This window comes from Chrysemys picta, chromosome 10, assembly GCF_011386835.1.
Source record: "Chrysemys picta bellii isolate R12L10 chromosome 10, ASM1138683v2, whole genome shotgun sequence".
Lineage (NCBI taxonomy): Eukaryota > Metazoa > Chordata > Testudines > Emydidae > Chrysemys > Chrysemys picta.
The window spans coordinates 54,714,019-54,740,780 of record NC_088800.1 but is presented as its reverse complement, the minus strand read 5'-3'; the positions used below and the strand labels follow the sequence as shown (position 1 = coordinate 54,740,780).

At 41.4% G+C, this 26,762-nt stretch overlaps 1 protein-coding gene and 1 pseudogene across 11 annotated transcripts in view; one reads left to right on the top strand and one right to left on the bottom strand.

The window, feature by feature from the left end:
• CREBBP (CREB binding protein) overlaps positions 1-26,762 on the bottom strand; it is a 180,609-nt gene that overhangs the window by 42,983 nt on the left and 110,864 nt on the right. For 6 of the 11 annotated variants that reach the window (XM_042854095.2, XM_042854098.2, XM_005306180.5 and 3 more), the window contains exons 10-16: positions 20,913-21,105; positions 20,648-20,701; positions 18,100-18,224; positions 17,019-17,207; positions 15,347-15,766; positions 14,479-14,658; positions 14,057-14,243 (exon numbers count right to left, since the gene is read on the bottom strand). In XM_042854095.2, coding sequence (XP_042710029.1) covers positions 14,057-14,243; positions 14,479-14,658; positions 15,347-15,766; positions 17,019-17,207; positions 18,100-18,224; positions 20,648-20,701; positions 20,913-21,105 — 1,348 coding nt within the window. The remainder of the gene's footprint in view (positions 1-14,056; positions 14,244-14,478; positions 14,659-15,346; positions 15,767-17,018; positions 17,208-18,099; positions 18,225-20,647; positions 20,702-20,912; positions 21,106-26,762) is intronic. The other 5 variants (XM_042854096.2, XM_005306181.5, XM_042854097.2 and 2 more) reach the window with 3 other exon arrangements.
• On the top strand, positions 8,295-12,704 carry LOC135973724 (DNA (cytosine-5)-methyltransferase 3B-like; annotated as a pseudogene).

The window sequence follows — 26,762 nt, the reverse complement described above, 5'->3', positions numbered from 1 at the left end:
GCCTTTCTTGAAACCTTGCCAGAGAGTATTTCCAGAATTTCAACATATTTATTAACTTCATGACTGCAGATTAACAATCCTACCCTGTTAAAGAGATCTTTCTACTGGGCAGAGAGGGAAATTTTTAATGAGGGATGGAATAGAGCACCTGGCCAGTCAAAGAAAAGATAATCAGTTAAGAACAATTCCCCTCCGCCCCCCAAATACAGCCATGTCTGTTACCCCTACTGAGATTTTTAAAACAAAGAAAACTGCAGGGAGGGACTAAAATCTGCAGAAAACTGTATGTCCAAGTTCTATTGTCTATAATATGGACAAATTACCAGATAGCTTGATAAGTGGCATAAGAAATTTCTGATCAGGATTTAGTAACAGTATCAGTATTCCAAAATCAGTTACACTTTCCTGAAACACAGTTTCAGCCACCCAGTAACAGATGATTCTGATGCCTTGTTTTGCTCTCAGGAGTGGATTGACTGGACAAGAAAGGAGATTTTCTGAAAAATCTTGAAATAATTATGGAGTGCTCTTTGCACATCCAAAATATATCAGACTGATTATTTTGGATGAACATAGCCTTGACAAAAAGGAGGAGGGAGGGAAGACTTCCTCCTGACAGCAGTGAAAAATGCGCATTAACCTTAGGAATGAATGTTGGGTGTAGGAAAACCACCACACAGTTTAAAAATTTGCGTTGCTGAGAGGATGAAGACTTTTGGTGAAGAGGTCCAAGATGAAGTTTTGTTAAGGCATTCAAATCCAGGTGGAGAGTTTCGGGGATTACTCTGTATAGCCTTCTACAGCTTATTAATGGTTTTTGTCCTCAGAAATTGCCGGACGTGGAGAGGAGATTAGTCGGTTTGTCCACACCCAAAATATTTGATATTGTCAAAGTATGCTAGCACAGAGTGTTGGCCTTCAGACCTAGAGACAAGGAGCTTGATATTACTGTAATTTATACTGCAAAGTGGTATCAAGTGCTGTCATTATGATTGGATAGAACTTGACCCCATCTTGACACTGTAAAAAGCAACAGAGGGTCCTGTGGCACCTTTCAGACTAACAGAAGTATTGGAGCATAAGCTTTCGTGGGTGAATGCCCACTTCATCAGACGCAAGTTGGAATGAGTTTATAACCACAGACTCAAGTAACTATTTTTTTAATTGCTGCTTCTTAATATCCAAGTGGATTAATGGGGCTCAGATTCTGGGTGGTAAAAGGAACATTAAGTAAATATCTCTCTTCGGGAGGACTGTGAAGAAAAGAAGCAGAGGTAGAAGAGAGGATTATTTGAGGTGAAATCTGCATAACATGGCCACCAAGGTCAGAGAGGTGCCACTAATAAAATGGAGGATTTTCTCAGTCAGATCTCATCTGTTCTGAAGATCAGAGATGCTGAAGGACAGATAGGAGCTGTTTTAGATAGGCTTTGGAGACAGTGTCTAAGGCAGCATGTCTGGTAAAGAACAGCATGCTTTTAGTATTTTGTTTGGATGTAAAAAGTTCCAACTATTGCCATTCTTGACTAGTAGAGACTCCATTCCATGGATTCACCCACTTCCTGCTCAGCCAGCTGAACACAGGATGAACTCCCTCTAGGTATTAAGAATTCCTTTATTCTTGCGAAAGGATTTGTAATCCCTACCTTAATGCTTTGGAGAGGGAAACGATTTCTTTACTGATAACTTTGACAAGAAACTTCCAGAAAAGCTTTCCCCAAGAATATTTGGAACCTGACACGAGATGTTTAACTTATAAATCTGTTTTTCGTTATCTTAACTAATGGTGCCTTCTGCCCATTGCAACTGTCTTCAGAAGTGAAATGAATCCAGAAAGAAGTCTTAAATAACTGCTGCTGCTGAAGAAATCTCTGAAACACTGATTTAAGTTCCCTGGATTGTTTTTGGCACTTCCTCCTGGAAACTGTCAGCCAAGGCAAAAATAATTCATGCAAAGCAGGTGGAAGCTACAAGACAGTTGGGATGCGGCCAGCACCTTGCAGACCTCATGGAGTGCTCATTCCAGTCTCCTAGTCATGAGTATCATATGCAGGAATTCTCCTTCCGAAGGGATCCACGTTCTCCTGAGAACTTTTGAGATTGCTTAGAAAGTCTTTTATTAAGAAACTCCCACTTACATTTTGTGGCATTCTCCAAGAAGGAACGAAATGGGATGTGGAATTTCTTTTTAGAGGAAAAGAGAAAGTTCCTCCTACTGGCTGTGCAGTCTTGGTGGTGTGGCTTGGATACTTTGGAATTTAATGGTTCTGGATTATTTCATTTAATAGATTTTAAGGCCAAAAGAGATCACTATAATAATCTAGCCAGACCTTCTGCATAACAGGACATAGAATTTCCTGGACATTGAGCCCACTAACCTGTAGCTAAGCTAGAGTACATCATTTAGAAAAATATCCAGTCTTTAAAAGACTAAAAGAGATGGAGAATTTACCATATCCCTTGATATGCTGTTTTAATGTTTAATTACCCTCTCTGTTAAAATCTGCATCTTATTTTCAGTCTGAATGTTTTTTTTTGTTTTTTGTTTTTTTAAACACACCTCAGCTTACAGACACTGGATCTTGTTATGCCTTTCCCCCCGAAATATATAGGTAACTGATCATTTCACAATTTAGCCTTCAAAGTTTTAGGAGGAAAAAACCTCTTTAGTTTCATCTTCAGAATTGTCGGCTTCTTAAGGTATGAAAAATAAGGCGAAGAATGCTTGTGGGCAGGGGATTTCTTCTTTTCTTCCTATGCTGTTCAGATTCCTCCAGAGGGGAAAAAAATTCCTTTTATAGGGCTTTTCTTTTTGAGAAACAATTCTCTGGGTTTTCCTTTTCAGGAAAGAAGTCCTGTGAATATGGGAAAGATGAACAGAAGCTAGCGTTAAACCACCACATATCCCATTTTGTCTTGGTGTGTGATGGCTGAAAGAAACATGACCTTTGCCTATATCATCATCATCATCAATTATCTGTTAAGTACCAACATTAAACCGTAAATTGCTTTAGAGGGAGTCCTGGTTGAAGTCATTCAGGGGAAAACTCTTAGAGAAGATTAGAGCAGCATCCTTGAAATTACTGAAGACAGTATTTTTGGTTCTCTATTTACTTGTAATCTTTTCAGTAGAGGATCCTGTTGGGTGGGGAAAGATATCAACTTAGTTGGGAGGCTTCTGAACAGCTGAAATGAAGTGCTCCTTCAAGTCTACCTAGGAAGATTCCAGGGAGAGATATCAAGCAGTCTTGAATTAATAAACATTCCAAACTGTCCTTGCTTTGTGAAGGAAGGGGGTGGAGAGAGAGGGACAGGAAAAAGCTCAGCCTGCAAAAGAAAAAAAAAAAAGGTTCCCTTCCATGGTGTATTTGAAGTGGGGCAGAACCTCATTTTCAGAGAAAATGGATATGGGAGAGGTTGCCCGCATTTGTAATGCACGCTTTGTGAAGAGCCTGCAAAATAACTTTTGGTCATTTTATAATGAGAGCTGTTTTCAGTCACTCCTAACCTTCCCTTAAGTCCCGTTACTTGGGCTGAAATTTTCCATGCTTGGTCTCTGACCAAAGGTAGACTTTTGGTATCTGAGCAGAGCTTCAAAAGACAAGGAGAATGAAGCTTCTTTTTTATCTATATTTTAAATAGAAATTTCATAAAGGCAGTTACATTAAGAGAGCATTACAGTTGCATGCTTCAGAATTTAATCAGGAAATGCCATATTTTTCTACAATTATAGGTCTTGTAGTACTGTGTACCAGCATGCATTCTAACCAATCCATGAAAGTCATTTAAATGAAAAGTACACAATAAGCCACAGCTTAATGCAGACTAACCATTAACAGAGTAATAGTTAAAATGTTTTGGCATATATAAATCATTCACATTTCCAGTTAAGGGAAGCTTTGCTGCTGTTTGAAAAGAAATTGTATAATACGTGGCTAGGACTAAGTTATTAAAATACTTGGTTAGAGAGAAAACATTACAGAATTTGTCAATAAAGATATTCTAGACCATTCTGACAATGAAATTTGTGTTACTACATCATGTAATAGTTTTTGCAAGATTTTAGGGAAAAAGTTTATATGTTATGATTGGGAAATAATGTTACACTGAAATTATAGACGATATTATAATGCATATAACATGATGGACAGTGGGAAGGTTTTGCATACAATCTCAACTTCGGTATTTTTTCAGAGTGCTTTGCTTAACCTTCATTTTGTATTTATATGGAATTACATTAAGCATTCAAGAAGCATGGAAGAGTAAAATACAATTAAGTGCATATAACAAAATGTTATACAGAATCTTACCAACCCATCTGTTCTGTCACTGGTTTTCTTACTTATTTTTTTTTATTAACAATACAAACAGTAAATCAAGTGACAACATTGTAGCTGCAATCAGTGAAGCTTCTTTAATTGCGTGCAGAAGTTTCTATTGAGACTCTTTCCTTCCTTCCCTTATAATCTGATTACTAAAGCATTCTCTACAGTAACTTGGAATGCAGCAATTATGTACCAGAAATCCCAGTAATAAATATTACCATTAGTAGCTAGCACTTGGCAATATATAACTATTAATTGTAGCATGAGTGTCTAACTACTGGTAATGAGCGATTAAGGTTCATAATGTTGCTTTAATAACTTAAATATTAGAAAAGGTTCATGATTGCAGTGTGCAGAATAATCCACTTATGCTGCTCATCCAGGTATACTAATCAAATTACACATGTACAGACTAATCTGAGTGGATTACACAATAATTTGCCTGAGTGATGGGAGGTAATTTCTCTTTCATAATTAAGTTCATTACTACTACAGTGGTAGTAGTACCACTCCCACCTGTTTATGCTCTCTGTATACGTGTATATATATCTCCTCAATATTTATTCCACTCTGTATGCATCCGAAGAAGTGGGCTGTAGTCCACGAAAGCTTATGCTCTAATAAATTTGTTAGTCTCTAAGGTGCCACAAGTACTCCTGTTCTTTTTGCGGATACAGACTAACACGGCTGCTACTCTGAAACCTGTCATTATGCAAGGCACTGCATTTAGCCGTATGGAGTGGAAATCCATCAACTTCATGAAAAAACTCGTACAGATACAGACAGACATCTTCCTTTCCAAATGCAAGCAGATGGACATCATACCAAAAGGACTAAAGGTAAAAAATCCATTACAATCTACATATCACACAGACTATGCTGAGAGACTGTGTCACACACTCTCAAAGAAACTGCGAAACCACCTGATCAGCATCCTATACAGCAAACAGGGAAAGATTAAGAATGAGCTCTCAGAACTGGATACTCTCATAAGAAACCAACCTTCCACACAAACTTCCTCATGGATAGACTTTACAAAAACTAGACAAGCCATTTACAAGACAAACTTTGCCTCTCTACAAAGGAAAAAGGACACTAAACTATCTAAACTGCTACATACCACAAGCAGCCACAACAGTAGTTCCCTTAACCCACCCAGCAATATTGTTAATCTTTCCAGCTATACTCTTAGCCCAGCAGAAGAGTCTGTCCTATCTCGGGGTCTCTCCTTTTGTCCCTCCAGACCCATGAATGTGATACAGTTCTGCGGTGACCTAGAATCCTACTTCCGACGTCTCCGACTCAAAGAATATTTCCAACATACCTCTGAACAGCATACTAACCCACAGAATCCCCCCTACCAGCACTACAAAAGAAAGGATTCTGCGTGGACTCCTCCGGACGGTCGAAACAACAGACTGGATTTCTACATAGATTGCTTCAGTCAACGTGCAAAGGCTGAAATTGTGGAAAAGCAACATCACTTGCCACATAACCTCAGCAATGCTGAACACAACGCCATCTACAGCCTCAGAAACAACCCTGACATCAATCAAAAAGGCTGACAAAGGAGGTGCTGTCATCATCATGAATAAATTGGAATATGACCAAGAGGCTGCTAGACAGCTCTCTAACGCCACATTCTACAGGCCATTATCCTCTGATCCCACTGAGGATTACCTAAAGAAACTACACCATCTGCTCAAGAAACTCCCTGACAAAGCACAGGAACAAATCTGTACAGACACATGCCTAGAACCCCGACCAGGGGTATTCTATTTGCTACCCAAGATCCATAAACCTGGAAATCCTGGATGCCGCATCATCTCAGGCATTGGCACCCTAACATCAGGCTTGTCTGGTTATGTGGACACTCTCCTCAGACCCTACGCTACCAGCACTCCCAGCTATCTTCGAGACACCACTGACTTCCTGAGGAAACTACAATCCATCAGTGATCTTCCAGAAAACACCATCCTGGCCACTATGGACGTAGAAGCCCTCTACACCAATATTCCACACAAAGATGGACTACAAGCTATCAGGAACAGTATCCCCGATAATGTCACAGCTAACCTGGTGGCTGAACTTTGTGATTTTGTCCTCATCCACAACTATTTCACATTTGGGGACAAGATATACCTTCAAGTCAGCGGCACTGCTATGGGTACCCGCATGGCCCCGCAATATGCCAACATTTTTATGGCTGACTTAGAACAACGCTTCCTTAGCTCTCGTCCCCTAACGCCCCTACTCTACTTGCGCTACATTGATGACATCTTCATCATCTGGACCCATGGAAAAGAAGCCCTTGAGGAATTTCACCATGATTTCAATAATTTCCATCCCACCATCAACCTCAGCCTAGATCAATCCACACAAGCGGTCCATTTCCTGGACACTACTGTGCTAATAAGTGATGGTCACATAAATACCACCCTATACCGGAAACCTACTGACCGCTACACTTACCTACATGCCTCCAGCTTCCACCCAGGACACACCAAACGATCCATTGTCTACAGCCAAGCTCTAAGATATAACCGCATTTGCTCCAGTCCCTCAGATAGAGACAAGCACCTACAAGATCTCTGTCAAGCATTCTTAAAACTACAATACCCACCTGCTGAAGTGAAAAAACAGATTGACAGAGCCAGACGAGTACCCAGAAGTCACCTCCTACAAGACAGGCCCAACAAAGAAAATAACAGAACACCACTAGCTGTCACCTTCAGCCCCCAACTAAAACCTCTCCAGCGCATCATCAGAGATCTACAACCTATCCTGAAAGATGATCCTTTACTCTCACAGATCTTGGGAGACAGACCTGTCCTCGCTTACAGACAACCCCCCAACCTAAAGCAAATACTCACCAGCAACCACACATCACTGAACAAAACCACTGACCCAGGAACCTATCCTTGTAACAAAGCCCGATGCCAACTCTGTCCACATATCTATTCAAGTGACATCATCATAGGACCTAATCACATCAGCCATACCATCAGGGGCTCGTTCACCTGCACATCTACCAATGTGATATATGCCATCATGTGCCAGCAATGCCCCTCTGCCATGTACATTGGCCAAACCGGACAGTCTCTACGCAAAAGAATTAATGGACACAAATCGGACATCAGGAATCATAATACTCAAAAACCAGTGGGAGAACACTTTAACCTGTCTGGCCATTCAATGACAGACCTGCGGGTGGCTATATTACAACAGAAAAACTTCAAAAACAGACTCCAACGAGAGACTGCTGAGCTGGAATTGATATGCAAACTAGACACAATCAACAAAGGATTGAATAAGGACTGGGAATGGCTGAGCCATTACAAACATTGAATCTATCTCCCCTTGTAAGTATTCTCACACTTCTTATCAAACTGTCTGTACTGGGCTATCTTGATTATCACTTCAAAAGTTTTTTTTCTCTTACTTAATTGGCCTCTCAGAGTTGGTAAGACAACTCCCACCTGTTTATGCTCTCTGTATGTGTGTATATATATCTCCTCAATATTTATTCCACTCTGTATGCATCCGAAGAAGTGGGCTGTAGTCCACGAAAGCTTATGCTCTAATAAATCTGTTAGTCTCTAAGGTGCCACAAGTACTCCTGTTCTTTTTACTACAGTGGGCTTTTCCTTCTTGTCATCCTGCCTTCAGTCCATAGAAGATATATCAATCACTGAGATAGGGCTTAACTTGGCCACTCTTGAAACCCTGCCAGTTCCGTTTGGCCTCCATGGAGGATCACACATACTCTGAATTAGCTTCCCTACTTCCACAAAGCCATGAGGTTCTCTCTACAAAACAGGCTTAAAACTTTCACATTTAACTTTTATTGCTGCTTTTTTGAGCATAATTAGGTGGTGTTTTTTTGGCTTGAGGGATGGGTTTTTCTACACCAGAGCCTGCAACAGCGTTCACGTGAAGAAGTGGACAACAATCCACTGAAGAAGAATCATGGCAGTAAGTACCTGTTACTTACCTGTAACTGGAGGTTCTTCAAGATGAGTGGTCCCTATCTATATTCCACTGAGGGTAACACACATGCTCCACATGTCCGGAGCTGGAGATTTTGAAAGCAGTAGTGTCCGTTGGTCCGTGAATGCACCCTTGCTCCACCTCATGGTTTTGTCTGAGGCGGCGATAAAGGGCAGGGCGGACCAACCATGCCCTCAGTTCCTTCACCACCACAATTCACGAGAGATCCACAGCATAAGGGAAGGAGGGTGGGACTGGAATACAAATAGGAACCATACAACTCTAAGTACCTGCAGTTACAGGTAAGTAATCACCTCTTCTTTTCTGAGTGATGGTCCATACTGTATTCCATTGAGGGTGATTAACAAGCAGTACCTAGTCATGAGGAGGGGTGCGTGAGGAGATAACAGAACTGATGACTGGACAACAGCTCTGTGGAATGAGGCATTCATCACAGAATCTTGTTCCAAGGTGTAATGTGAAGCAAAAGTATGTACCGAACTCCAGGTGGCCGCCCTACGTATGTCCATAAGCAGTGTATCTTGAAGCACGGATATAATTGATGCTTACGCTCTTGTGGAGTGGGCTCATACCAAGGGGTGGAGACAGTCCCAATAACCAATAGCAGAGCATAACGCACCCCAAAACTTACTTAATGCTCTGAGTGGATATCGCCTATCCCTTAATCCTTTCTGTTATAATGATAAATAGTCAGGGAGACTTCCTGAATGATCTCATTCTCTGCAGGTAGAAAGCCAAGGCCCTGCAGACGTTGAGGGAGTGAAGGCGCTCTCCTCCGCTAAGGCGCAAGGCTTCGGGAAGAAAAGCAGGTAAATGTATCGTCTGATTAAGGTAAAAGTGAAATATGACCTTTGGCAGAAACTTGGGGCGCATACGCAAAGAAACCTTGTTCTATAGAACACCGCAACTGTTTATTACATCAACAAACAAAGGGGCATGCGATCGCTAGTGCTTTGTGCAGAAACGATTAGTCTGTGGGATTGGTGCATCGCCCACAAAATCCTGTCGCCAGCGGCCTATCTTCTGGGGACTCAGAACGTGATTGTAGACTCTGAGCAGGCAGTTCATGGCTGACCCTGAATGGGAACTCCACGACGCCATAGTCATAGTCCTTCACCCGATAAAGGACTCCAACCACAGGCCTCTTTGCCTCCCATATCAACAACAAATGCACCCAGTATTCCTGCCTGCTCTCTTCCAGCTCATGTGGTTCCCGTGGTGCCACCATTAGAACCAGGCTCTGACTTCTTGGCATCAGAGACTTGGATGTAGCACAGGTCCACCCCTCCCATACTGTTGATACAACTATCCAAAGGCTCTGCTGACTCAGTGAGAGTACCTTCCCTTTCCCTAGCAAAGGAGCCACTGGTACCCCACTCCTCGGGACCCACCACAGCAAATGAAGGATCCTCCTTTGGGCCCTATTGGGTGTCCTGGCCTCAGTATACACCTTCAGAGCCTTCCCATTCAGCATGAGAGGAGTGCCCATCACCCTTCTTTGACAGTCATCGAGTAGGTGTTCAGAACCAGTGTTGGAGGCTGAACTGCTTAGCCTGGCTCCACCGGCACCGCCGGAAACTGAGTGATTCCCTTCATCATTCTCAGATGCTGTGGTGTCATCAGCTCCCTCATATTAGCTAAATATGACTTGCTTACTTATGGCTTGTTGGCGGACTTTGCAGACAAGCCTCCCCCAACAGAATCGTGCCTCCTTCCTGACTATCTTGGAGAAAGGCAAACTGGTCGCAAGGACAATGCTCCAGGCCGTGGCGGATGTGGTGTGGAAGCAGAGACACATGTGTATAACCCTCAGAGGAATACAATAGGGACCATCACTCAAAAAAAAAAAAAAATCCTTATTTTATTTCTTAGCCCTGGTCTACACTACGGGGTTAGGTTGAATTTAGCCACGTTAGGTCAATGTAAAAATATCTGCGTCCACACAACCAACCCCATTCTGTCGACATAAAGGGCTCTTAAAATAGACTTTGGGGTAGTGCAGATGCAAATCGATAGTATTGGCCTCTGGGAGCTATGCCAGAGTGCTCCACTGTGACCGCTCTGGACAGCACTTTGAACTCCCATGCACTATCCAAGTACACAGGAAAAGCCCCGGAAACTTTTGAATTTAATTTCCTGTTTGGTCAGAGTGGCGAACTCAGCAGCACAGGTGACCATGCAGTCCCCCCAGAATTGTAGAGCATAGAAACATCTCCATCCCTGAGGTTATCGCAGATTAGAAGGCGAAAAAAATGCACTTGCGATGACATGTTTTCCGAGCTCATGCAGTCCTACCGCACTGGTATGGCACAGCTTAATGCATGGAGGCATTCAGTAGCAGAGGCCAGGAAAGAATTAAGTGAGCGCGAAGAGCGGAGGCAGGACGCGATGCTGAGGCTAATGGGGAGCAAACGTACAAGATGAAGCGTCTGTTGGAGCTGCAGGAAAGCCAACAAGAGCACACCCCCCCGCTGCATCCACTGTATAACCGCCTACCCTCCTCCCCAGGTTCCATAGCCTCCTCACCCAGATGCCCAGGAAGGCGGGGGAGAAAAGGCGGCTCCGTGCACCCAGCCACTCCACTGCAGAGGATGACCCAAGCAACAGAAGGCTGTCATTCAAACAGTTTGATTATGTGTGTGGCTACAATAAGCAATGTGGCCTTGCCCTTCCCTCCTCCCCCACCCCACCCAGGCTAGCTTGTCGGTTATCTTTTTTTTTTTTTCTAAATTAATAAAGAAAGAATGCATGGTTTCAAAACAATAGTTACTTTATTTCGAAGGGGGGGGAGGATGGTTTGCTTACAGGGGATTAAAATCAACAAACGGGGCGGGTTTGCTTCAAGGAGAAACACACACAACTGTCACACCAAAGCCTGGCCAGCCATGAAACTGGTTTTCAAAGCCTCTCTGATGCGCAGCGCGCCTTGCTGTGCTCTTCTAATTGCCCTGGTGTCTAGCTGCTCAAAATCGGATGCGAAGCGATTTGCCTCAACCTCCCACTCTGCCATAAACGTCTCCCCCTTACTCTCACAGATATTATGGAGCACACAGCAAGCAGCAATAACAATGGGAATTTTGGTTGCGCTGAGGTCTGATCTAGTCAGCAAACAGCGCCAGCGAGCTTTTAAATGTCCAAAGGCACATTCAACCACCATTCTGAACTTGTTCAGCCTATAGCTGAACTGCTCCTTACTATTGTCCAGGCTTCATGAGCCATGTGAGCAAGGGGTAAGGGTGCGACCGCGTGGTGCTGCCGGCTGGGAGAGTAGCTTGAGGCAGACGTCTCCAGCTCACATGATATTCCAGGCAGGACTGAATCTCCATGAGATGAAACTTGAAGAGAATGACCTGGAGTCTCTGGCTCCCAGTCGGTGCTCTAAGAGGAGTATGGCCATGTCTGTCCAGGTGCCCCTGATCGACCTCACTGAGGAGGATTCCAAGGAGTCCCCCCAGAGCAGCAGTACCACATCTGCCAGCAGCACCCAGGAGGACCAGAATGTATCCCCCGAGCTCATCGCTGGGGAGCAGGAGAGCAGAGTTGCAGGGAAAGTGGTGGAATACCAGGATGGGAAAGATTTTGGAATTGGGGAAGATCAAGGGCTTCTCCTGGTGGCCTGCAATCATCGTCTCCTACAGAGTCACGTCCAAACATCAGGCAATCTCCAGAATGCACTGGGTGAAATGGTTTGGGGATGGGAAGTTCTCCGAGGTTTCAGCAGACAAGCTGGTGGGTTTGATGGCTTTTAGGCAGCATTTCAACCACTCCACGTTTAATAAGCTGGTCTCCTATCGACGAGCTGTACACCATGCCCTGGAGATTCCTAGGAGCCGGGCAGAGAAGATGTTCTCAGAACTCCCGGCCAAGTGGCTAAAGACTAACTTCTGCAACAACAGCAAGGAGCGGGTGGAGGAGGACCAGAGCAGAGAGCAAATGGTTTCCGAAGTCACAAACAACAACAGGAGCCTTGAAGACAGTTGTTTATCATGCGGGAGAAAAAACCCAGCCACATTCCACCCGCTGTTTGAGGGGGGCCTTTGACAGACTTGCAGGGATCGATTCCTGGAGCTCTTCTACATGTACGACGAGGACGGGTACCAGTCCTACTGCACCATCTGCTGCAAAGGCAAGGAGCTGCTGCTGTGTAGCAATGCCAGCTGCCGCAGGTGCTTCTGTGTCGAATGCTTGGAGGTCCTGGTAGGGCAAGGTACCTCAGCCAAAGCAAAAGAGCAAGAGCCCTGGAGCTGTTACATGTGTCAACCACAGAAGTGCTATGGGATGTTACAGCGCCGACCAGACTGGAATGTATGGCTGCAAAATTTCTTCACCAGCGACAAAGGACAGGAATATGATGCACCTACAATCTAAAAAGGCCCGCACATTTCCCAGAGTCACTACCCTTGATAACAGAACGTCAATGATTGCGCATTGGCTACTTGGATCACAGCAGCCCCCACAGTAGACTTGCCCACAACAGCAGCAGGGACGGTGAGCTGAGTGGGCTCCATGCTTGCCGTGGTATGGTGTCTGCACAGGTAACCCAGGGAAAAAAGGCGCGAAATGATTGTCTGCCGTTGCTTTCACGGAGGGAGGGGCGACTGATGGCGTGTACCCCAAACCACCCACGACAATGTTTTTGCCCCATCAGGCATTGGGGAGCTTAACCCAGAATTCCAATGGGCACTGGAGACTGCGGGAACCGTGGGATAGCACAGCACCGCTCAATAAGTCGATGCTAGCCACGATAGTACTACTTTTTCCTTTTGAACTAGAGAGGAAAATATAGCAGATAGGTACCAACAATCTATGTTCAAACTAACCATATCCAAAACACTAATTCTGTAGACTGACTTGATCAGAGTGGTGGTCACCATCATGCAAACTTCTGTGGAACAGGCTTTGGGCCAGCACACTTTTAAAGTGATGGCACTCTCAAGGCAGCTGCACTGGGTATTTTTCCTTTTAAAAGTTTTAGGGCCAGTATACCAGTCTAACTGTAAAAAAATTAAATTCAGGAACTGAGTTCAGTCCCTAATTCTCAGGCCAACAAGGGCTAATGACAATATGGACGCTGCGCACACAGCCTCTTGAGGGAAAGGAGTGTATCCCGTGATTCATCAATAATCCTTCTGACTAAATCAAGGAGAGGTTATGGAGGGAGCTACTTCCACATGATCTTCTGGCTGGAGGATGTCACCACAACAAGAGTTCTTGGACAGCAGGGATGAAGTGAAAACAGAACCTGGAAAGAATTCACAGGACTTAGAGGACCTCTGTAGGAAAACGTTCTAAGTGAATTCAGTCCTCATGAAATAGCACTGGCTAAAGTCAGATACGTGCATACAACACCTACCTACGTAATTACCCTACAATTCACCTCGGTCCTGAACTGAAACCAATCCCTTACTATCCTGGCTTTGGCCCTTCTGCACAGAGACTGGTTATTGTGAAAAAGCCAAACTGATGTTATCATTGACAGTAATGTTAAGTGGAAATCAGGATGACATCAAAACCTTACTTTTCATTTGTGATCCAAGAAAAGATAGAAGAGTACTGCTTTCCAAGAGGAAAAAGGCTAGCACATTAACTCATTGTTTCAGCCTCCCATTTGTGGTGTTAGTGCATACGCGCAAACAGAGGGACCTCCTGGTTGGCTTAAAGACTGCAGGAGACAAAACCAAAAAAAATTATAGCAAGGACTCCCATTTTTATATACGTACTCTTTTTACGGGGCTGAGATGGTGATGTAGATTGTGAAGTGGTGCCATTAGTGCCACTGTCCTCTTCCTCTTTAGGTTCTACCTTGATATCAAGTTTCTTTTCTTCTACCTCCATTGGCTCCTGTTTCGACTCTGCCACATCTATTTCTTCTTTCACTTGGCAAGATCCTTGTAAATCCTCCTCCAGCTTAAGAAAGGAAGAGATGAGATGAAACTACACGTAGAATTTGTAGTTTGAGACACTATATAAGTTTGGAGTGTCAGTAGCCTGATACACAATAAAGCACGATACATAGGGCTTCCACCAGAGTGAAAATCAGAGTTTTCCATTAACTAATATTTTCTCTTGTCAGCTTGGCTCACTGATTCACACTCATCCTATATATTATTGCGCTAATTAACTGTGAAGGAATTTCACTTACCTCAGTCTTAGGTTCCACTTGTGTTTCACAAGGCTCTGGCTCAATTTCTTCATTTTTAATCTCTGGTTTGCTTTCTAGCATTGGTGCATCAGGTCCCAGTTGCTGGGAGTTGATATCGGCACTGGCAACTGAGCCGGGGGTGGGCACTCTGTTATCAATACTAGCTGCTGCCTGGGATAGCTGATGTAAAAAGGTACAAAAATCAGAACATTGAGGAAATATATAGAAATATTAATTTGTCTTGCTAAGAGGAATAGTACAAAATTATACACAAAAGGATCATCTGAAATACCACCACTCCTGGGTCTGATACTCACTAAAACTAAACTCTGGATACCAGAACACAGATCTCGAGTTATACAGAGTAAAGTCAGGAATGAGTTTATCATCTGATGCATTAGCATCTTCTGTTGATAAAGCAACTGTACGGTGGATAGTACACACTGATTACCATGCAGTCTCTTTCTACCCATCTTTAAAAACGGTGTGTGAATTTAATGATCATGAAGGTGAAAGACTAATGATCCCGACTAGAGCCAAACATAGCACAGGCAGATTATGTACAAGCTTCCCACGCACAGCTGTAGAAACATTCTGTAGTATTTTTAATCCTAGTATTTGAAATCACAACTAACATGGCTGCTGAGAACATTTGGATGAATGCATTTTGTTTGCATATGGATCAAAATACATAAATAAATACCTATTCTAACATATATCTTCCACGATAAAACAGAAGCTACTGTTGCTATGGCATAAGGATTCTGCAATCTGTAATTCTATGGCACTGTACTATACAGGGGAAAGTTCATTGTTGAATGTTTAGGTTTCAGTTGCATTTGGACCAAATAAACTAGCTGATACTTACTGGAGTGCCAGGAGGTTGTGCCTGCACAGATGTTGGCTGTTGCTGAGATGGTTGTGGGGTTGGCACAGACTGGGGTTGTACTGGAGTCTGAGGTTGTGGTGTAACTTGAGCCTGTGCTGCAGTTTGTCCTGTAGGTGTACTCTGTGTCTGTGTTGCATTTGGAACAGAGCCAGGTGTTGGTGTAGGAGTCTGTCCTGAAGAGGAGACTGGTGTGGATGGCTGAGTAGGTGCTGCTGGCTGAGGAGGAGTCATTCCAGGTGGGGTTTGGTGTTGGATAGGTGGCTTGCCAGCTGCATTGGATACAGGAGGTGCAGTCTGATGTAGAGGTGGCTGGGTCGCTGGTGGACATGATAGCTGACCATTCTGTGGTCCTAGCATATTCATGGAGTTCGGAATAGCAGCACTGGGAACCTGCCCCTGCTATAAAAAGAGAGTTCTTAATGTACTCCAAAAATGCTGCTCCAAAATTTAGTCATATTTACTTGGACATTCTAAGAGCATTAAATGTCTTACAAGAGTAGCAGTTTAGATCACCATATATTTTTAATATTTTATTTATTTACAATAAACACAGGGTTGCTATCTCAAATGCACAGGTTCTGACCACATAAAATCACCAATAATTTTCAATAGCTTTTGCTCCTTTTATATTGTTCTACTAGCATAAAGGAGATGGAACCCAGATAGCACTCCCCATAGGCAGCCATTCAAGAGCTACGTTGTGCCACGGGCTGGGTAGAGGCAAGGATTCAGAGGACACAAAGTGGCTTAAAGCTCCCCACAACCTAGGCTGCACCTACTGAGCTACATTGATCAGGAGGGCATCTCAGAATTGTGTCCCTTGTGTTTACTATACACAATACACCTGAAAATGTAATTGTTTTTACCCTGACTTGACTATTTTGGATATTCAAAAAGATTGTGGATCCACATTTCAAAGTCAAGCAACATTATAAAATTGAAATAGTACAAGATAAATAACATGGTGCATGTGCATATGTTTTAATACTATATATTTTACTAAATGCTGCATCAGACAAACTAGAATGGGTGGAGGGAGAATCAGGGAGAGTAGACCGTGCTAATATGCCTTCATCTGATTTCTATTTAAAATCTTCATACAAGTATTTTTAAGTATTTGTATAAATCTAAATAAAACAATATAAAGAAATATGAATGAATTATAGGTAGTAAAATGTCAAATTGTTAAAATGCTTTTATATTGCCTTATAAATATTTTTTTGAGGGATACTGTTTTTCTATCCATCATGGATTCAAGACTTTCTCCAGGAGGGCGGATGTTTTTATTTTTTAAAAAGCCACATGCAGAAGTGTTCAGCTACAAATAATTTGACTGAACTTCTGTAGTAACATGGAAGACAACTGGTGATAGACAACAGTTTCCCATTCAGATGTAACTAGTTTAAAAAATAATTCTAAGAGGGCTGCTTTGATTACACACTTTTTTGCAGTCCATAATTTAAAATAATAGCTACTAAAGTCTGCATACAAAGAAAAAAAATAGGAGCATATGGATGACTCAGATACAATGGGGTGAACACTGAAAATAGCACAATCATACACCGTAAATTAACTTCTGTTGTTGGGGGCTGAGCGTGGCCACCCATTAAATTAGACTATGATAATCCATATTTCAGAAAATGAATTCTACCTGTGAAACTCCTGTCTGGGTTGTCGACTGACCCATGCTTACATTGTTCACATTCAGAGCCCCACTTGATGATGGGAACTGATTCTGAGGGAGGAACTGGTTTTGGGTAGGAGCCTGACCCATCATAGTACTGGAATGTGCTCCCATCATGTTTTGTGGCTGAGGCATTCGGGAAGGAGACATTGCCATCTAATATTTAAAAACAAAAATATCAGTTATTAAATAAATTAATTGTGTAGAAAGAAATGAATTGGGTAGCGATAAAGGAAAAACAAACTAGATAACTGGCAATAAGATCTGAGAAAAAATACTGACCTCGTAAATCAAAGGGAGTTTTGTACACATGTATGATGGCAGCATTGCCTCACAACATTTAACGAGCTACTCAAAGTGGAGAAAATACTAAAGCTATATTCAGAACGCTAAATTCTATAATTCTGTTCTTTGGGCTAACACAGAAAAGTAATATGCTGGAACTCTTAAAATATATTTTAATTTGCTGAAAAAAATGAAATCAAGGTTTTAAATGGTACCAGTGATTTTTACACTGGATGGCTATAGTACTTGGAAGCACCAAGCTTCTTTCTCCCAGAAAACACTAGTTACTGTTATATCGCTGATGTCCTCCTCCCACCTTAAGTATTTATGTTCAGTATGTCAAATTTAAATGTCGAAAATAAACAAACAAAAACTGTATGATAGCAAAGATGAAAGATAAATTTCCCTGAAGCTAATTAGCATGAAATTCAAATGGACTGGGAGGGGGGAGGGATAGCTCAGTGGTTTGAGCATTGGTCTGCTAAACCCAGGGTTGAGAGTTCAATTCTGGAGGGGGCCATTTAGGGATCTGGGGCAAAAATCTGTCTGGGGATTGGTCCTGCTTTGAGCAGGGGGTTGGATTAGATGACCTCCTAAGGTCCCTTCCAATTCTGACATTCTATGATTCTATGACTATCAGAAACACGAGTTTTCTACACTAGTATGAATATGGCTTTTCTCAGAGCATCTGTGTTATAAAAACTAAGGAAATTCTTAAGTGGAATTAAACTATAAGAAGAACTTGAGGAAAGCAAATACAAACCGCTGGAACAGAGCTCATGTTGTTCATTTGTACAGGATGGTTCATTGGAGAAGCTGCACGGGGTCCCATGGGTGCCTGTGGCATCTGTACATTCCCTAGGGACATGGGGTTAAACTGATTCATTCCTGCAAAATGCACCCCCAAAACAGCTCATTAGGAAGAAGTCATCAAGCACTTACATTTAGTACAGTCACCAGCCTACAGTATCATAATTCAAATCAGTTATCGTAAAAAGCATTGCCCACACACACTGTCAGAGAGCAAGTGAGGTGTGTAATTATATGCAATTGATTACAATTCTGCCTCAGGCTGTCAGAAAAGCAATAACCATTCTTCACATTAAAAAGTCAATATTGTTCCTTACTGCAAAATGGTCACTAACAGACATGCTGGACAGGGAGAAATGTTTAGGGAAAACCAACATTGAAACTTGTCTTAAACAACCACTCAAGGGGCAAACAAATGGAGGTGATGCTCTTTAAAAACGAAGTAGTACTATACTCAATACTTTTAGGAAAATTTGCAGGGGAGGGGTACGTAAGACAGGAGTTGCATAAAAAGGTTCCCTTATTTAGGTTTCACTGTAAGTAATTCTCAAAGTAAGCCATATAAAGGACACAATGAAGGCAAGCACATTCCCTAAGTCAAAGTATAAACCAAAACAATACCACAACCAGCAACTACTAAAACAAAAGGTAGCAGTTCCCTCTCCCCACCATCCTCCTCCTCAAAAACACACCCCACAAACCATGCATTGGTAACAGGCATAAATTTATCATAGGCTCAATAATATTTACAGATATACATGTGCCTGTTCAAAGAACTTTTCTTTTCCTACCCAAAATAAAATGCTAGACATGTCATTAAACAGAGAGCACCACATCATAGCTCCAAAGGTTGCGATACAGGTTTCAGTTTACTAGATTCCGTAATAAACATTAATTCATGAAGCAGATAAAACCTGGACTACTACTTAGGAAGATGAAACATCTCAACTTTCAGTACTTTTCAGGAAAAAGCAGCTGAAGCAAGGCTACTGCATTCCTCTAGAATGTGCATGGGATCAACCAATTAATGTGAAAATTCCCAGTTTACAAGTATTTTCTGGGCTAACAGGATTATCTGACAAAGAAGCACTGATAGATAAGTTAAGTGAGGGTACTGTTGATTCCCTTCCTTTCTCACAGGTGCTAAATTACTCTCTAACCCTTTGCAGACATTATCCCTGTTGTGGAAAAACTATTGGACAGGTCTTGTTAGCCCTTGAGATACCACTCTGATAAAGCCTGGTAAAGTGTGTGATGCTGGCAGACCAGATGCCAGCTCATGCCAAGGCTCCTAAGACTCACTGAACACTGACAAATGCACAGTTGGAAACCAGTCTGGCTTACCTGTGTGTTAGTATTATTAAAATAGGTATTAGAATTTAATAAATGTGTTTGTATTTAGACTGTGGAATGATTATAGGATGCTGCATGTATTAATCCTACTTATATCTGTATCCCATGTTACAAGTTAATGTTTATATATTTGCTTTGTTACTGTAAAAGTGTTTGCTAAGACTGTAAATTCCCCACAGTCAGGGGAGAAGCATTACCACGTGTGAAATCCTAGTTTACCACAAGAGGTGTTATCTTCTCCCCAACAAAGGAAGGTCTACACACATTAGATGAGCCATTGTGGACAAAAAACTGTTGATTGCTTCCCCCACAAGTCTGTGTCCCATCACAGCTTGAATGCCAGTGGAAGGGAATAAAGATACCTGTTAAGGAGACCCTAGTATCTTTTTGCTGTCTGGACTCTGAGGGGCAAAGATTCCTAAATATAAGCAAGAGATCCCCATGCTGCTAGGCTTGGGTTAGCCCTAAAGGACATAATAGCTTGCTTATTAACGAAGCTTCTGTTACTTTTTGAATTTAAGATTATACCTCATTTGTGTGTATGTTTATCTGCTTAGGCTTATAAATAATTCATTTGTCTTCTTAGTTAATAAATCTTTTTGTTTGTTACAGGACTGGCTGGCTACAAGCTCTGTCTTTGGTTTGAGATTTGAATACAACTGACTTGAGATAAGTGACCGGTCCTTTGGGACTGCGAATAATCTGAATATTGTTGTGATTTTTGGTGTAAAGTGACCATCTATCAAAAAGTCAAGCTTGCCTGGTTGACAAGATAAAATGGAATGCCTAAAGAGACTATCAATGACTCCACGGTAAGACTGTTACAGTGTGTTAGGAGTTCACAATTGTTACTGGTCTGGTGAAATCTAAATATTGAATATACAACCAGTTTGGGGTTTTCATTCTGCTTCTTGACAGTGTGCCCTGAGGTTGACACTCATGGTCCTGAGTCACTCCAGAAAGCATTACACTTTGTTATGGTGAATACGAATAATAAAAGAAGGAAGGGGGAGAGAGTCTCTCACACACACATATCCTTCCCCCTAAAATTATAAACAATAGGGAAGGAAAACACAGAAGAAAAGCAACCTAGAAAAGCTATGTTTTGAATCAACAAAGCAATGTACTGGAGGAAAAAAGTTAAATACCTTGAGAGACCTGCATACGACTCATAGGCACATTTGGCATGGACATAGGCCCATCTGTAACAGAATCAAAAGAATGGTCAAAGAAAAAAATTCTCTGTTTTCTTTTTAATTCAGAAATAGTATAAAGGCACAATGACACTTCAGCCAACCTTGACACTGCACAGCAGAAATATTTGAATTCAATAAACGAAATGTAAAAAACTCTCCCACTCTCTTCTTCCATCTCCCCTGCCCCATCTCATCTAATCCATATGCAAGTACTTACTGGGAGGTCTCACGGGCTGTGCCTGGCCCATGGCAGCAGCCACCTGTGGGATACCAGGTGGCTGAGCCCCTGGGGTCTGTAAGGCTGGCTGGTTACCCAAGATCCCTTGTTTATGTAAACGAGACCTCCGTTTCTCTTCTAGTTCCTTTTGTATCTTATAGATTTTCTCTGCTAATAAATGATAGTATTCATCCTATAAAGGAGAAAGATAATATTCAGTATTATTACAAAAAAAAATTACAAAAATACGAGGTAAAATTAATTCACCTGAATAGTGTGTCATTTACATTCTCTTGCAGATAAAGAGCTGCCTATTTGAACAAGAATTACATTTCTTGTCACAACTATTATATGGAGATGAGACTCCTTGTAATTCTTAAGTGGAGACGAACAGTGAATCTTTTGGAAAAAAACACAAGGGAAGTTTACTTTACAGACTGGACTGTCCATCTTGTCTGTCTTCCAAAGAATAGGCCCTTGTAAATCATGTATAGGTTTTTATGAAAAGGACTGTGGTAGGATGCCTGCCACTTTCTGGCAGAGAAAGCAATATGAAGATACAATTTACTCTTCGGTGGGACATTTTTTATTCTTATTTAAAAGTTGGTATTTTCATAACACACCTATCCACCAATCCAGAGTCACTAATGATAGGAGCTGCTTACCTGCACAGATCTGCAGGAGAAAGGCAGATGTTCTAAACTGGTAGCTTAGTCTGTTAGGAAAAGATCAAGTTACAAGAAAAGAATAAAACTGCCTTTTTCATATACACAACTAATCTACCAATCCAGAGTCACTACTGGGAAGCATAAGAGAGACATGGGAAGGGAGAAAATTTAAAGAATTAGTGAGAAACAGCAGCCTAGAGGATCAGGCAACCAAACACTGCATCTGCAGATGAGGAAACATCCACTTTGTTAAGGATGTCGAAAGAGTCAACAAATGAACATGTTGCTACCCTGCTTGTAACAGTAGATGATTCTGTGTTCCTTGCAGTCTATGCAGCTGTCATGCATCTGTGAACATAGTGCTCATGGTTCCTGGAGAGCTTTTTGGATTTTTTGTATGCTTAGGATATGATTGCTCTCACCTAGTATGAAATACTGATCTTCAGAGATTCCATTTCCTTTTTTTTGCTTAGTATTAAGAATGATTGAATTTAACTTGCAGAACTGCCTGTGTTCTGTGAAAACAAAACTAATGCCCTGCACCTTTTTAGGGAACAGAGGCAAAAAGACAGAAGGGCTCTCATGATTCAACTAAAACAGATTTCATTTTTGCCATAAATTGCGGTGATATTCAAAGGCCCATCTTGTACCAACTGAAATGGCAATACGACTGTTTGATGAAGATTATCCAAAATTAAAGGCGTGGATGACTGTCTTGAGTCTATGCCCCTCTGTGATGCCTTGGAGAATCTCTTCCACTTCATCAAGTAGGTTTCCCTGATCAAAGATTCCTCACTTCCAACAAAAACAACAAGGAGTCTGGTGGCACCTTAAAGACTAACAGATTTATTTGGGCATAAGCTTTCGTGAGTAAAAACTTTCATTGAAGTGAGGTTTTTACTCACGAAAGCTTATGCCCAAATAAATCTGTTAGTCTTTAAGGTGCCACCAGACTCCTTGTTGTTTTTGTAGATACAGACTAACACGGCTACCCCCTGATACCTCACTTCCAACAGAATCTTCTATACTTCTGTGCCCCAGCAACCCAGAAGCTAAGTGATGAGACTGAAAGATTTCTAATCCAGGTGCAAAATTCTGCCCTGATTCACAGACAAGAAGTCTGGTAAACTGTGAAGCAAGTTTTCCGGTTCTGACATCAGTTCCAGGACACTGGGGAAATGAAATTGTCAGTGCCCAAGCTGGGGCCATTTAACAGCATGTCGGCCCTGTCCTGACTTTCCAGATAGCCTTCAAAATTACTGAGAATGGAGAGAAGTCACAAAAATATTCTAGACTCCAATCCAGGAGAAAAGTGTCATTCAGAGATGATGGATCTTGCCCACCCTGGAACAGAACCAGACATGTGGCACTTTCATTGATGATAAAACTATCTAACTGGGGTATGCCCTTTTACACAAAAGAGAATGCAGGAATGAATCCTTGAGAGCCTATTAGGGCTGCCAAGTGTACATTCAGCTCAAAGTCTGCTAATTCATTGTCCTCTCCTGGCAGAGTGCCACAGTAGAATTTGGTGGTGAATACTCCACTTCAAAATCAAGACAGCTTCTTGTCAAGGCTGATGAGCCATACATCCTCCATGCTGGTTAGTGTAATACAGCATTGTGGCATGGGCAGGTTTAATTAAAGAGTAAGCTTTTCGGGGAAAAGACCATCTTTCTGATGTATTTTTTTTACATTAACACAATTAATGAATAAATAATTTGGAACTGGTGACAGGGAGAAAGCCTCATAAGCTAGATAAATAATTCTTAGACTTATCTGATGTGTATCATCGTGCCCTATAGAGCCCACAAACCTTGACGAGTGTCATTATCAAGATGGACATGCCAGCCCATTCAAAAGATGTCTGAATATTACTACCGATATTATTAGTATTCAAGAAGCAGTGACTGGGGCCCCCCTGTTCTAGTCACAGTACAGAGTAAGATCACTCTTACATGAAAAAGCTTATGTTCTAAATAGAGAAGACAAAAAGGGTGGGAGAAAGGGATATAACACACAAGCAGAGTGAACCGAGTATTGGTTTACAGATATCCACATTAGTTTCATGATTTATTTTTAGGGCTGTGGATTAAATTGCAATTAACTTGTGTGAAGAACTCAAAAAAATTAATTGCGGTTAAAAAAATTAATCGTGATTAATCGCACTGTTAAACAGAATACAAATTGAAATTATTTAAATATTTTTGATGTTTTTCTATATTTTAAAATATATTTCAATTACAACACAGAATACAAAGTACAGTGCTCACTTTATATTTTTGATTACAAATATTTGCACTATAAAAATGATAAAAGAAACAGTATTTTTAATTCACCTCATACAAGTACTGTAGTGCAATCTCTTTATCACGAAAGTGCAACTTACAAATGTATTTTTTTGTTACATGACTGCACTCAAAAACAAAACAATGTAAAACTTTAGAGCCTACAAGTCCACTCAGTCCTACTTCTTGTTCAGCCAATCGCTAAGAGAAACAAGTTTGTTTACATTTACGGTAGATAATGCTGCCTACTTCTTAATTACGTCGCCTGAAAGTGAGAACAGGCGTTTGCAGGGCACTGTTGTAGCTGGCGTAGCAAGATATTTACGTGCCAGATACGCTAAAGATTTATATGCCTCTTCGTGCTTCGGCCATCGTTCCAGAGGACATGCTTCCATGCTGATGATGATTGTTAAAAAAAAATAACGCGTTAATTAAATTTGTGACTGAACTCCTTGGTGGAGAATTGTATGTCTCCTGCTCTGTTTTACCCACATTCTGCCATATATTTCATATTATAGCAGTCTCGGATGATGACCCAGCACATGTTTGTTTTAAGAACACTTTCACTGCAAATTTGACAAAATGCAAAGAAAATACCAATGTGAAATTTCTAAAGATAGCTATAGCATTCAACTTAAGATTTAAGAATCTGAAGTGCCTCCCAAAATCTGAGAGGGATGAGGTGTGGAGCATGTTTTCTTAAGTCTTAAAAGAGCAACACTCTGATACAGAAACTACAGAACCCAAACCACCAAAAAAGAAAATCAACCTTCTGCTGGTGGCATCTGACTCAGATGATGAAAATGAACATGCGTCGGTCCGCACTGCTTTGGATCTATATTGAGCAGAACCCGTCATCAGCATGGATGCATATCCTCTGGAATGGTGGTTGAAGCATCAGGGGACATATGAATCTAACGCATCTGACATGTAAATACCTTGCGATGCCGGCTACAACAGTGCCAGGCAAATGTCTGTTCTCACTTTCAGGTGACATTGTAATTAACAAGTGGGCAGCATTATCTCCCATAAATATAAACAAACTTGTTTGTCTTAGCAATTGGCTGAACAAGAAGTAGGACTGAGTGGACTTGTAGGCTCTAAAGTTTTATACGGTTTTATTTTTGAATGCAGGTTTTTTTCATACATAATTCTACATTTGTAAGTTCAACTTTCACGATAAAGATATTGCACTACAGTACTTGTACTAGGTGAATTGAAAAATACTATTTATTTTGTTTTTTACAGTGCAAACATTTGTAATACAAATAAAGTGAGCACTGTACACTTTGTATTCTGTATTGTAATTGAAATCAATATATTTGAAAATGTAGAAAACATCAAAAATATTTAAATAAATGGTATTCTATTGATTAATAGCATGATAAATTTTATCATCAAATGATTAATCGAATTAATTTTTTTAATCACTTGACCGCTATTTTGTATATTTTAAAATTTTGGGTGCGTTTTTGCTTATTTTATTTGTTTTCATATATATATATATATATATATATATATATATATATATATATATATATGAAATATGAAATATGAAATATGAAAGAGCATGTGAGAAAGGAAGGCAGAAGGGGATTAGCTAGAAAGAGAAACAAGAAAAGGAGGAGGGGAAAGAGTACGAAAGGTACGTGAAGGGAGGATGAAAGGAAATGACTGAAGGAAGGAACTTGAGCCGTCAAGTCAGCCAGCAGAGTGGAAAGAATGCTCAGTCATTGTAAAATACATAGTGTGATCACATCAATATCAAAAAGTATGTTTAAACTGCTTCTGAACTTATGCCTGCCATCTTGAGTCTCAGCGTGGCTCTGCTCTGGCTGCTTCTCCTTTCCCAATTCTATATGGCTGAGGAGATGTGTGGCTGCATGAGGTATAACACCCCCCAAAGGGGGTTAGGGGTCTTCAAGACACAGTTTGGGTACAGAGTGTACTTTGGGGGGGTGGGAGGGGGAGAAGAGGGTTGCATCAGTTTGCAAAGGAGGTGACAAGGAAACTCCCTGACACAGCTATTCCTCCGTAGTCCACCACAGCAGCAAGTCTTGACTCCTCTTGAGCTATCCATATGTCTGCATAGGGATGATATTTTTTGCAGATAGCCCCTGCACAGATCTCAGACACAGACTGACATAAAATATCACCTAAATGCAAAAAGCCATGTGCCCAACTGCCACAAGGAAGAATTATATGCTTCGCCAACACTGTGATCTCAGATAATACTCATGGTATGGAATCTGTCCTCTGGAGAGAAAATCTTCAAGGATTCTCTCGGGGTTCCAATTAACTCTGTCTCTTGTGGGTTGAAAATAAATCTTATAGTCTGAGAAGTCACAGGGACTGGAGGACTTTCTGAATAGGCAAAAACTTTTTTCATAAGCCAAGCATCTAAATAAGGGTAGTCTTAAATGTCTGAAGAAAACAGCCATCATAGGCAGAGATTTGTGGCTTTCTACAGAAATCAAAGTAACCCAAACAATACTGCTGTGGGTAGTGGTAGTGGTTCCCCAAATCCTCCTTCCCTCTAAATCTGTAGATTCTTCCCAGGAGCTGGATGGACAGAGAAGGGGAAGTGGGCATCCTTCAAGTAGAGAACCGCAAACCAATCCTATGGACTTAAAGGTACAATAGAGACTAATGTCAACACATGGAACTTCAGCTTTTGTAATATTTTACCTCAGATCCATTATGGAAGGTAGAATCATTTTGCTCTTTTGGGTATCAGAAAATAACTGGTATAGAGCCTGTTTCCCCCATATGGGTGAGGGACCAACTCTATGGTTCCCATAGCACTTTCACGATAATTCCTGAAAAAGAATGTATGGCAGAGAAGATGGGGGTGTAATGCCAGAGTGGAATAGGATGGCATGATCTGTTCTTAG